The 13,773-nt window shown below is 35.1% G+C and overlaps 1 protein-coding gene across 1 annotated transcript; it reads right to left on the bottom strand.

Moving 5' to 3' along the window:
- Window positions 1-6,120: 6,120 nt before the first annotated feature.
- On the bottom strand, window positions 6,121-7,899 carry LOC136802428 (uncharacterized). The gene has a single exon (XM_067059159.1). It carries the CDS (start codon window positions 7,773-7,775, stop codon window positions 6,681-6,683), a length of 1,095 nt encoding a protein of 364 aa, XP_066915260.1. The 5' UTR covers window positions 7,776-7,899; the 3' UTR covers window positions 6,121-6,680.
- Between the last annotated feature and the right edge of the window lie 5,874 nt (window positions 7,900-13,773).

The raw sequence follows: 13,773 nt of genomic DNA on the forward strand, positions 1-13,773 counted from the left end.
TCGATTTGGAAGTGCTCTAAAGTAGGTTGGAAGGGTAGAGTTTTAACTCTGAGTTTTAACATGAGACTTAAGACTCTGAGGATCCAAAAGTTCAAAAATAGTCCAATAAGACTCAGAATATAGCATGGAAGTCTGCCAACCCCTCCCAAATTGAAATATTCGATTAAATTAAAAAGATAGCCAAAAATCGACTTTCTCGCCAGAACTTTAAATCTTGAAAAACGTTAAAATAACCAAAATTCTCAATATATTATGACCTTAATTGTCTTTGGAAATCAAAAATGCCAAATTTTGCTCTGCTGGGGGTCTAATTTCAAACTTAAGTCATATTTCCTGGTTAAAAATATCCCTTTCTTCGATTTAACAGCCAAAAACTTTAAAAAACTTGAAAATTTTCTCAAATATTGGCATTTCCAGATTTCTGTAAACGGGACCTTATCAAAAAGTGAAATATTTCACCAAAAACTGATTTTGACCTAATGAAAATGCTTCAAAATGGTCGGAAAAGGGTTTTCTCCTAATTTTAGACCCCCCGCAGAGCAGAAATTGGCATTTTTAATTTTCAAAGACAATCAAGGTCAAGGCACTTTAGGCCGATTTTCGAACTTTAAACTACCCCTGTCAAACTTGGTTCATTGGCGGAAAGCTCTATCTTTTCTCGTTTCAACGAGGGGTCACTGACCTCTGTAACATTTATAGAAAAAAAGTTATTGGATTTTTTGTGAAGCTAATTGGAGCAAAAATTTGCGGATTTTTACTGCAAGGAGCCTTCCAAAAAGTGGGCAAAAAACAGGCATTTTTTTAGTCAAAAAAACTTAATTTTGAGCAAGTTTTGGTTCTAACCTAAGTTTAGGTGAACACTTTTTGGATTTTTTTCTTTCAGGTGATCTTTGAACATCATACTACAGGTTGAAAAAATAATTTTGATGAAATTTTACTTTTTTGCAGAATTAATACCACTTTTATACAGGGAGGTAACGTAAAAACGAGAAAATCCGGGGGTAAAAAGTAACTAAAATCGCAATTAAAATCCAGGATTTCGATATTGAATGTCCATTTTGATTCATTTCGGTGCTAAAAATGGTGTCTCGTGATACTGAATGTAAATATTTACAATTTTTCAAATTTTTGGCCCAAAAATTAAGAAATTTCAATTTTAGGCCAAATGATGACGTCATAAAATTGGTTTTAGCAATAACTCTTGATATACTTTGATTGCAAAGCTAAAATTTTGCACACTGAAAGGTATTGTGGTAAACTAGAGTTTGAAAAACTTTTTTTTGAAAAAATCGATAACGTCAGCATTTTATTGGAAAAATTCGATTTTTGCTTATTCCTGCTGACGTCAGCAGAAAAAGTGGAAATTTTTTATTTAAAAATTTTCTTTACCTGAATATCTTTCAGTGTGCCAAATTTCATTGCCTAAAGTGGTTTCAGTCAACAAATATTGAAGATTTTAGATTCGATGACGTCATAAATGGAAGATGACGTCATAAATCCATTTTTTTCTCTTGAAATACTTCGATTTTTCCAAAGCTAAAACTTTGCCCACTGAAAGGTATTGTGGTACACAAGAGTTTGAAAAAAAAATTCCACATTCCATCTACACGTTTTTTTTTTTATAAGGAACACGTTTATAAGGAACTCGAGGCTGAAAATGGTTCAAAAAATAAGGAATTGTTGAGGAACTGCTCAGGCTGAGAATAAGTGGATTTGAAAATAATGTACCTTATTGGGACTAATTTGACCAAATTTTGATCTTTCAAGGGGCAAAAAGTTCAAAATTTCCTATGTAGTAAGGAACTCCATAAGGAACTTTGAGACTGAAATTCTCTGTAAAAATAAGGAACGCCAGGCTCAGAGCAAAGTTAAGGTTCCTTATAAAAAAAAAAAACGTGTACTATCTAAAAAATCAAATGAAACACAATATTTTACTAAAAATGACACAGTCGATTTTATTCTTGTAATGAATAACAATTTAAATTATACATGTTCACAAATGATACAAGCCCGGGGGGGGAAGGCACTGACCTTGACGACCGACGGGGACGTGCCGCTGGAGTTTCAAAAGTCGATCCTGTCAGAAATGAAATTTGATGAAAAATAGACCCTGTCAGTAGAAAAATTCGATGAAAAACCTACCCTGTCAGATTCTACTGTAAAAACCTATACCCTGTCAGATTCTACCCTGAAAAACCTACCCTGTCAGATTCTATGTTAAAAACCTACTCTTTATACACGTTTTTCGCGTTTTTCGTAAAGTATAACATGATATCAACATTTCCAGGCTAAAAAACTACAGCATTGCATAAACATTAAACCTCAATACCTGGAAAACCGACCAAAAGAATCGACGACGAGAGTTATAAAATTACAAAGTAAACATATCTTTAATATTATTCGAAATCATCACTCTCTACTTCCACAAAATGTGTTTCAAAGCTAGAAAGGTACAATATTATAGATGTACAAGAACAAATAGAACGCTAAAGTTTCAAAAAACGTAATAATGAACGTAGATAAATTTCAGATATCCGTTTCCAGGATTACCGTAGGATCACATAAGATTCCGATTCCCGCTCTAGCATTACTGGTGCTTTTCCGGGATCATTCCGCTAGTTTTCCCGGGCATACTGGCAGAAAAAAGTGAATTAATCCAAGCTGGCAAATCATAAAACGCAAAAAAGAAGTAATGTTTTGATTATTTTTATAATCGGCCAACTTGTTTCATTGTTTTCAACTAGTCGGAACTAACTATCATCTGTTTTCAAGTGGCAAGTGGAATGTTATAGCAGGAATCGGAATCTTATGTGATCCTACGGTAAGGGTCTCAAAATCAGAACTGATGAAGTCTAGGTTTTAAACGACTATTTTGCAAGTATAAGCTTTAAAACGACGCTTTTACAAAGAGGACGAGAGGATGTCAATGAGACTAATACAGAAGAGTTGATAGTATTGTTCTGTTCTACAGCTGTTTTAAGCCTACAGCGGAATGTCTCAACGATATGGGAAGAAACAAAACATAGCAGTTGAAATAAAAAATCTGAATCAAAATCTACAATAAAGTCTTGCAACATCTAGTAAAATCTGTTTGCCCCTCGCAGGGGTCTGCTCACTGTAGCTTCATAACGATTTGCAAAAGAACTGTTCATGCAAAAACGGCAAAAACAGACCCTGTCAGACACACATCATGAAATTGCGCCCCTGTCAGATCAGGATTTTGCAATTTTAGATACCCTGTCAGTAATTCTGCAACACTGAAAAAGGCACCCTGGCCAGCGGCACGTCCCCGTACCTATTTTTGCCTAAGTGCCCCCCCCCCCCGGGGATACAAGTCTAGTAAAAACTTGCAAATGATAATCATTTTAACACAAAAATAAATGTATTTAACTAATATTGGTTTTTAGCTTCATATCAAGGTAATAAAATCTTAGATTTACAAGTTGATAATTCTAAGACTCATCTGATTACTCTCGGCTGCCTAAAAGTACGTTTATTTTTTTCGTGTCAAATTTCCCGCCTGTACGCACCTTATTAGGACCCACAGGAAAAAATTTCCGATTTCCAAGGTTGGAAATTTCAAGTTTTCTTAGTTGGAAAAAAGATAAAATCCAATGAAAAATCCAATCTGAAAATGTGGGACATTCTCCAAGGTTGGAAATTTTGCATTTTCCATGGCTTGGAATTTTCGTAAATCCAGATTGAAAAGAGCAAAAATCCAAATTTAACAAAGTTGGAATTCTCGTAAATCCAGGTTGAAAAAAGCCAAAATCCAAATTTAACAATGTTGGAATTTTTTAAAATTCAGTTGGAAAAAGCCAAAATCCAAGGTTAAGGTTGAAATTCTCGTAAATCCAGGTTGAAAAAAGCCAAAATCCAAATTTAACAAGGTTGGAATTTTTTAAAATTCAGTTGGAAAAAAGCCAAAATCCAAGCTAAACAAGGTTGGAAATTTCGAAAATTCAGGTTGAAAAAAGCCAAAATCCAAAAAGTGATGGCAGAGATGTGGAAAAGAGATCTTAAACAAGGTTTTTGTTTTTGTGAACAGTCACTCGCTAGCCTAGGCTCGATGGCTCCCGGTCAATCTCTCGTTATTGTTCGCACAGATACGTGGTTGATCTTAGATCACTCACACAGCTCAGCAGGGCACTATTTAAAACTATGACACAAGTACCCTATGTGCTTCACTGTGCGAACTCACTGCGATTGACCGAGGCCGCTCCGAAGAGAAGCCTCACCTGACGGAAACTTACAGCTTGACTGCTCACATTACAGCTTAATATCTAGGTTAGCTATACATCAAAACAGTTTTGAGCGAAAAATCGATTGTGGTTTTCCCAAGGACATGCGCAGAAAATGGTTAGAAAAACGTAATTTCCACATGGATTTTTAACGTTTTCCAAACTGTTTGGAGAAACACACATTTCCAACCCAAAAAGTCTAGTTTTCCAAGAAAGGATCTCAATCTTAGAAAAATGTAATTTCCACATGGATTTTTAACGTTTTCCCCCGGGGGGGGGGGTACTTGGGCAAAAATAGGTGCTGGGTATGTGCGGACGGTAAGGGTCGGGTTTTTCACCTTTCAAAGTCTCTCTAAGGGTTACAAAAATCAGGAAAGTAGTCTCTGTAAGGGTGGGAAAAATCACCATTTTTAGAAAAAAATTTTGATTTTGAGAGAAAAAATTACCAAAAAGTCTCACTAAGGGTAGGAAATTTTTGAAAATCAGAGAACATTTTTCGAAAAAGTCTCTTTAAGGGTCACTTTTTCACTAAAATTTGGTCTCTCTAAGGGTCGGTTTTCGGAGGTCCCGTCCGCACATACCCCTCATTCACCAACCCTAGTACCCCCTGGGCGTTTTCCAAACTGTTTGGAGAAACACAAATTTCCAACCCAAAAAGTCTAGTTTTCCAAGAAAGGATCTCAATCTTAGAAAAATGTGATTTCCACATGGGTTTTTAACGTTTTCCAAACCAAAAAAGTCTAGTTTTTCAACTTGAGGTATCAAATTTACTAAAATATGTATTTTCCCCGGGGGGGGGTACTAGGTTTGCGAGGTGACGGGTATGTCCGAGCCGAAAATCGAAAATCGACCCTTTGAGAGACAAAATTTTGGTGATTTTGGGACCCTTTGAGAGACTTTTTCCTAAATTTTGGTCCATTTTTTCCAAATCTTGGTTTGATTTTCACCACTTTTTGGTCAAAATTTTTGGAAATCATGACTCTTTGAGAGAGAAATTTTTGATTTTCGTGATTTTGGGACCCTTTCAGAGACTAACTTTTGAATTTGTACCCCTTTGAGAGACTTTTGAGGAATGAGAAAAGGTACCCTTATGGCTCGCACATACCTGACACCCATTTTGCCTAAGTACCCCCCCCCCGGGTATTTTCACATCGACTTTTGACCTTTTTTTTCAATTCCCAAACTGTTTGGAAAATAAAAATTTCCCACCCAAAAAGTCATGTTTTCCAACCAGCCTTAGAAAATTATCATTTCTACATGGTTTTTTTTCAATTGATTTTTCAAGGGCATTGGTTTATTCTACAAAACCTATGGGTAATTTACGTTTTCCAAATCAGCTTAAGGTAATCGCTCAAATTTCCAACCTTCAATTATAAAACCAAAATTTCCAACCCAAAAAGAAGACTTTGCTCATGCGCACTGCACTGCCAGAATCCTGATAGTGCAAGAAGTGATACTAAAGACAAGTAAATCAATAAAAAACAAAGGCTTCAGTTGGTCTTCTTAATTGGTCTGTTACGCATACAAAAACATTATAAGAAAACTAGCCGGTACCCGGCGTCGCACGCCGATTAAGCTGTAGCTGAACGCACTAAAAGTCCTTTTGATGTGGAAGCTGGCTTAAAAAAACAATCAAATGAATAAAAAGATATCTTTAAAGTTTGACTCTAACCCTCCCCCGGAGATCTTTTTCTCGCTTCGCTCGCATTAAATATGCCGTCCAGCTTTCGACAATTTGGAAATGTAGAAATGAAATGTAGAAATGACAATTCTTCAGGAAAAAACGGGAAGCCACAAAGAATAGTGCAACTTTGTTTTTATCAGATTTAAAAAGCTAAAATAAGTCAATTCTAAATTACTTTTTTAAAACCTTGATATCGTCTATTATATGAAGAAAGAGATGGACTAATTTCTTCCTAAAAGTAAAGGCTCGGGAACACGAGAAGTTTTTTTCGCGTTGGTGCACCCACCAACACAAGAAAAAAAGTGCGTATCCCATGGTTTCTATTTTGTTTCATGGGACAAAAATTGAGGGAAATACCCAAAAGACACGCTGGTTTTTTCCCTGGGACAAAAGTGAGAGAAGCACGAATGCTATTTAAAAGAAAAACGGAGTAGAGCTAGAGACACTAGAAACCCTTTCAGGTTAGTGGGATGGAGCATGTTGCATTGCACCAACGCGAAAAAACTTCTTGTGTCTCATGCCTTAACAGTGAACAATTATAATCAAAAGAAAAAAGAAAAGATTTATAAAAAAAACGAGTAATAAATTGTTTATAGGAGTGATTTTTTCCAATACAGGCTATAACCCTATAACAATTATCATGATTTTGACCCGTGAATACCAAGATCATAATCTATTTCATTCTAGTTTTTCAAAATTTTTTCCGTGCTTCAAAAAATTCAGCGCTCTTATTTTGTCGACTTGGATGAAACATTTCACACTTTGCAGTTGGAAGTGGTTATAATTCCTGTTAAAGGACCACCGCTTGTCATCGGTAAAACACTATCAATCTTCCAGCCAGATGCTTCAAAGATGGCTCTCCATTGATCTTGGTTACGCTCTCTACCACCGATAATCGCCATCAACATATCCAAAGCTTTTTGACTCTTAGCAATTGGATTCGTTACACCTGGCTTAGGAAGGATTGCATCGCAAATCACAACTTTGCCATCGGAAGGGAGAGCTTTGTGTAAAGATTTCATGATCTTGATACAATCCTCATCATCCCAATCGTGAAGAATGTGCTTCATGAAAACAACATTGCATGATGGGATCGTCGAAGAGTCGAACATATCTCCAGTAACCATTTGAACGCCTGGGATCGACTCAGCTTTCTCAATTACCTCTGGAAGGTCAAAATTTATTGTGGTAATGTCAGGGAATTTCTCTTTGACCACTTTCATTACAGCACCATAGCAACCACCGATGTCGCAAATTTGTTTCCCATTGAAAACCGACCAATCAAAATCATTTAAGATGCCTCTCAATTCACCATCCGAAAAGAAGGACATGAATTCGTTGAAATGTTCTGCAGACTCAGGGTGTTCTTTATAATAGGTGAAGATCTCTTTCTTGTTAGCCCTTTTGAATGGAGATTCACCTTTGGCTTGACCTGAAGTGATTTCTGGCAACATCGACCAGGCTTTCCATACAGGTTGCTCTGACCAATGATGAACACCACAGGCCATACTAGGTTGGCCTTCAACCCCCGTCTGCAGTAACTTCCCTTGTAATGCAAGACTATAACAATATTGGTTTTCCCCATCTTCGCTTGCTGTTTCAACGAAAATTCCAACTTCAGCTAAAAGTCTCATTTGACGAAACAGCAAATCTTGTTCAACGTTATCTCCAAGGCGTTGGCAAATCTCTTTCACGGATAAAGTTTCAGCTCCAATGACATCGGGAATCCTCAGTTTGACCATGGTGTAAAGACATTGTTGCGTGAAAAATGCCATATTAAGATCAAGGATTTGCGGTACTCCTGATTTGATTTCATCTTCTGTTAACATTGCTTTTTTCGTTGAAAACATCTTTGATAAGTTTCCTCAAAATCGGCAACAACCAATTTTCCTTTACCTCAAAGCTCTGTGAATTCTGTTCAACCTTTAGTGAACACTCTTTTTAAATGAGACTTCTCGAATGGATTTGTAAAAATAAAAATCATTTTAGTATATGGCCCCCAAAACGGAGACGGCCCCCAAAACGGAGGTTTTCATTAAAATGAAGATTCTGACTTGTAGATTTATCAGAATTAAACGATTTTTGTTTATTTTGAAAGAATGATGGTTGTACTTAAAAATGAGCATGTTTTTGCTGGTTTGAGATGGATTCAAAATAACATATTTGCGGCTAAAGGAAATATTTTAACACCAAAATTAGATAAAAATTGCATATAACTCACTATAGCTCCTTGGATAGTGAAAATAAGTTATGAAAACGGGGTATAGGAAACTTTCTACACCTAATGCCGTTCAGAAAATGCAAATACATCTGTGACTTTAGAGGCTGGGTAAAAGATATAGCATCTTGAAGGTCAACCAGTATTTTGGAGCCCTAGAATCAGCATTGACAAAACCGAAAATTCTAAATATGAGAAAAAGCAAAAAATCTTGGAATTCTCTTCCTATCACCTTGAGTTAATAGGTTATAACAAAAAATTAACATTATTTATAAAATTTTTCGCTGAATCAGCAAAAACGGCAAATTCTGTATTTTTTTTGCAAAATATGGGAGAAAAATATCTTTAAAGCTTAATATTTTCAGTTTCAGTTAAGCTTTTTTTCTAAAATTTTCACATCTTATTTCATACATGAATGGAACTTATTTTCAAAAGAGATTTGTTTTCAAAAACTTGATTAAGACGTTGTTAAATCAAAATTGTCATTTTGAAAATTTCTAAATTTTCAGTTTGGACTTTGCAATATCGAAAATCTTGAAATATTTCATAAAAATCATAAATTTTACATCCATCGGGTCGTAAATTTAAGGGAAAACACAAATATGATCATAGTTTTTCCTTCTATTACCACTGGGCTTAATAATTTGATTTTAGCTACACCTCCGTTTTGGGGGCCCCAAACCTGCATTTTGACAACCAGGGGTATACTGTAAAAATTTTATCAAATAAATTTATGCCCAAAACCCTCTAAATCATATTCAAAACTATGGTCAAAATTTTGTATTCATATCTTAAAGATATCTCGAGAAATCGCTAAAATTTCAAACCTCCGTTTTGTAACCTGATAACAGCTGTTCATAATTTTCTTACGTGCACGGTAAACCTCTGAAGGCACTTGAAAATTATACATCTGAGGAAAATTTTAAGAATCTTGTTGTGCGCCGGAAAGTTAAAAACTGATACGGCGCCCTATGTATAAACACAATCACGCAACTTTGTTGTCGTTCCTAGTCCTTTTAGACGAACGCAGTCCTTACGATTTCGAGATTGCATATTCGTCAGATTGTATGTTTTCACCCATCCCTTTAGAGCTTCAGCGTGGTGGGCAGGAAACAACCACAATCTGATCTCAGGTTACCGTTTTGGGGGCCATTAGAAAAAAGCTACCTATCTTTAAGCGATTGAAAAATATTGTTGAAATTGAAAATTTCAAAAAAGAACTTCCAGGAAATAAAGTAGAGATGTTAAAGGTTTTCATGCAGCAAAAATTTTTGTAAAATCTCTTTCATGCAGCAAAAATTTTTGTAAAATCTCTTTTCCTCTAGATTTGAGAGAAATTTCAAATTTGATCGCCGTTTTGGGGGCCACATACTGTAGAGCTAAAATTTCTTTAAACATTTTTATAACAGTTTGATGGAGGAAAGAATCTTTTTATGATTTTTTACAATGTTTTACCACTTTAGATTTCCCATTGATCGACATGCAGAGATATAGCGCGTTTACATCATCGGAAGGTTTTTCTTAATTAAATCCATCAAAGTCAAACAAAGAGATTTATGATGGATGAATTCACTGGTTTATTACAGTTCTTTTTAGGTTTACGAGATCTATTATATAGTAGAGAAATATGTTTTTTGAGGTCGCTCGATTTTTTTAGTCTAAGTACTTTTTATACATTTTTGGAAATACCTTAAAAACTGTGTTTTTCAGCCAGAAACACCTGTTTTGTCCAGTTTTTTTCGCTTTTCCGAAAGCACCTATACTCGCACAGTTAGAGTGCTCTACGTCAAAATTTATGGCATTTTTTTTGAACCACTCGTATATCTCTTATCTTAAATTTTTGAGAGCTTTCCAAAAATATACAACTCTTTTTTCTTAAGCTAAAATTTTCATTACATTTTCACTATGATTTCTGCCTGAGACCGTCATATTTGTCCGAAAAGAACACCAAAGGGCCCGAGAAAAAAAACCCCTACCCCTTAACTTTCCAAAAATGTATAACAATTTTTTCAAATTTTACAAATTTCCCCCTACTAATATAGCATGTAAGGAAAACCAGCAGAGAAACGGTAGGTAAAGAACTTCTTTTAATCAACTTCTTTTCCTCTAAATGAATTTTTGTGAAATTTTCATGAGAGATCCATAAAATGACCATCGATATCATATTCAAATATCTAAATCATTCTCTTTAAAGGAAAGAAAAAAATTGACAATGTTTACGTTCCTCTAACCTTCCACAGTACTACTAAAGCCCTCCTAAACAAAGTGCGCATTTTTACCTGCCGTTTTTACGGTGGAACACGGTGGAGATAGCGAGACTCCAAAACGGTGTATTGATATTGCTTAAAGCTTCTTTCTTAATGGTTCATTTTTCATTGATATTTTTTTAAACAAAAAACACGTGTACACTACAAACATATATTACAAAACATTACTTAAACATAAAATATAGTTCCTCCCCCGCTAGGAACTAACGTTGTATCGCCAGAGGTACTAGACTATGTAAAAAAAATAAAATAAATAAATAAAATAAGTAAATAAAATAACAAAAGTCTTGGAGAAGGAGGCTGCAATTGTTAGGTAAAAGCCTAAATTAAAGCACCGCTAAACCTTCCAGTTTCGTTAAGAAATTCAACAACAGTACAAAGAATAGATTTATTTTGATTTGAAGTCAAACTTTCATCCCCATATAATAAAAGCCGACAGAAAAAAGGAGGGTTAAGTGGATGAAAAACAATGCCTAGGGTCTGAAGTTTGTCGAACAAAGATTGTCTTGCATGGGAATATATAGAGCAGTGCAGAATAAATTGCTGAGTGTTTTCAACAGAGTTAGTTCGGCAACCACAGAAAGGGTCTAAGGTGTCGCGGAAGCCATGTCTAAATTTATGCTCGTTGAGATGGCTGAAACCGACCCGAAGTCGACGAAGAAAGATTACTCCTTGAATGTCAGGAACATTAAAAACATGAGATTGCTTGGGTCTCAAAAATTTATGGATTGCTTTTTTGAAAGTTTTTATTGAAGGTAGATCACATATATTACCTCCCAGAACATTCCACTGAGAATGCAGTAAGGAAAGAAAGTGTTATGGAAACGCTCCGTTCGTATATTAAAACGATAAATAGGATTTCTTGTTCTAAGGCCACCCGGTGCTGTAAGTTTTTGATGTTGGATGAAATGTTGGACCGGTTTGCGTCAATTCAAATTTTTGGAAAAATATGAAAATTCAAAAAAAGAAGAAAAAAATAGTGTTGGACGGTGTTGGATGAAGTTTGATCGCCATCAAACATTTCATCCAACATTTGCGGCGAGATCAAAGAAGCTCTCTCGTTGAACTGTGTAATTTTTGGAAAATCATGTTGGATGAAATGTTGGACTGGTTTGCCCTGGCCCTAATGAAAGATTTATAAATGGTTAGTAGAGATCTCCTAGGCTCATGCTTGCAAAGTCGGTTAGTAAGGCCAATTCCTTTATTGGCCTTTTGTTTCTTCTCATTTAGATGACGATCAAAAGAAAGTTTTGAATCTAAGATTAGACCAAGATATTTCTGGTACTCACTGGTCGCGATATTAGAATTATTAAAGGAGATTACTGGAGCATTAGGAGGAATGAGTCTACAGGTAAAATAGACTTCAACAGCTTGCTTAGACGGGTCAGGGTTAAAAGACACCTTCCATTGATGAACCCGATCAGTTATCCTGAAGAGATCTCTGTTAAGTACATCAAGGCTCCAGAGTTGATCAATCACAAGAGAGATCATAAAGAGGTGTCGTCAGTAAAAATCTTGGGTTTTGACTTTGGGTTTTTTGGAAGATCATTAATATAAATTAAGAAGAACAAAGGACCAAGAATCGAGCCATGAGGTACCCCAGCATTGATTCGCTTCCACTCAGATGTTTTCCCATTCAACACAACTCCCTGATGCCTATCGTCAAAAAAGCTGCGAATTAAGGAAAGCAACGGTCCAGTCATCCCTTAAGATTTGAGTTTAAAGAGTGAGCCATCGTGCCACACCCGATCGAATGCCTTTGAAATATCTAAAAACACCCCCTGGTATCTAGAGAAGGATCTCTGTCAAACCCTGTATAAATATCATGCGTTATTGATAACAACTGAGAAATTCAGGAATCCTCCTCCCGAAAACCAGACTGACAAGGAGAAAATAAGTTGTTATTTTCAAAATACCTGTAAAGTGTATCGTAAATATACTTTTCATATTTTTTCCAAACACAGGAAGAAGAGACACTGGTCTGTAGTTTTTAGCTATGGCCTATGCTCCTGTCTCCCTTTTTATAGACAGGAACCACGTTACCTTTCTTCCACTGTGATGGTGGGAAGATGCCAGAGTTGATAGAAAGATTGAATATACTAAGCAATGGTTTTACTAGAGACTTACCACAGATTAATTGGCCTGGAATCTTCGAGTTAGGAATTTTCGAGTTAGCTAAATTATGACGTCATAAAAGTGCAAATTATGACGTCACTCGACTCTAACTCTATTTTTTATTTTCAAAAAATATTTTTCGAGTTAAAATTAACTCGAATTTTATTTTTTGAAAAAACTTTTTCGAGTTAGCTAACTCGAATTTCTTTTTCAAAAAACCTTTTTTCGAGTTAGCTAACTCCGAATTTATTTTTCGTTCACAAGTTTTCGAGTTAGCTATCTTGGATTTTTTAAGAAAAAGTTATAACTTGAAATTTTTTTTTGTATCATAGGAAATCCAAAATGGTTTCGAATGGTTTTATTCAAAACTCGAATGTTTTTATTCAATTCGAATGTTTTTATTCATAATTCGAATGTTTTTATTCATAATTCGAATGTTTTTATCCAAAATTCGATTGTTAGTTTGGAAATTCGAATTCTTAGCTCTACAGTCGAAGCTCCAAAATATGCACTCTAACTGTGCTATCGGCTTTAAATTTTATATGGGTAGACTTTAACTTATTTCAGGGCACTCCTGAAAATTTCAATACAAATATGAACAAAAGGAAAGAAAAAAAAAACACTTGAAGCTAAGTACCTGAAAAAGATAAACACAAAAGCCATGCAGTATCGAAAAATGAAATGCTAAAGCTGAAGAAAAGTTATTGGTTTGTTTTAACATCTTACAAAGGAACACCAACACTCCATTTTGAATTTGTAGAATCATAAAGAAGTAATGTAAGAAAAATTCAATATAACTCTCAAATGTATTGTATATACATATAACTAACATACCTTGAAATAATCTGCAACATATCTGTATAACTGACAAAACAATTATCTGGAACCAAAGTAAGCAAAGAACACCCAGTGTGGTAAAAAATCATACACATGAGTGTATGTATGAGTAGCAAGTCGAAATTCAAGCATCAAAATGTAGTTTTATGAAGTAAAATTTTGTTGGTGCACACATAAGATACATCAGGGCACTTAAATTAAATAAATCTAATTTCTCATCTTTTACAAAATCTCCACTCCAGGACATACAACAAAATCCAAGATAGCTAACTCGAAAACTTGTGAACAAAAAATAAAATTCGAGTTAATCCTAGCTCGAAAATCCTTTTTTGAAAATGAAAAATCGAGTTATAGTCGAGTGATTCCTAACTCCAAAATCGCTAACTCGAAGTTTTCTAACTCGAAGATTCC

This window comes from Clytia hemisphaerica, unplaced genomic scaffold (genome assembly GCF_902728285.1).
Source record: "Clytia hemisphaerica strain Z4C2 unplaced genomic scaffold, Clytia hemisphaerica genome assembly, whole genome shotgun sequence".
In the NCBI taxonomy this organism is placed as follows: Eukaryota; Metazoa; Cnidaria; class Hydrozoa; order Leptothecata; family Clytiidae; genus Clytia; species Clytia hemisphaerica.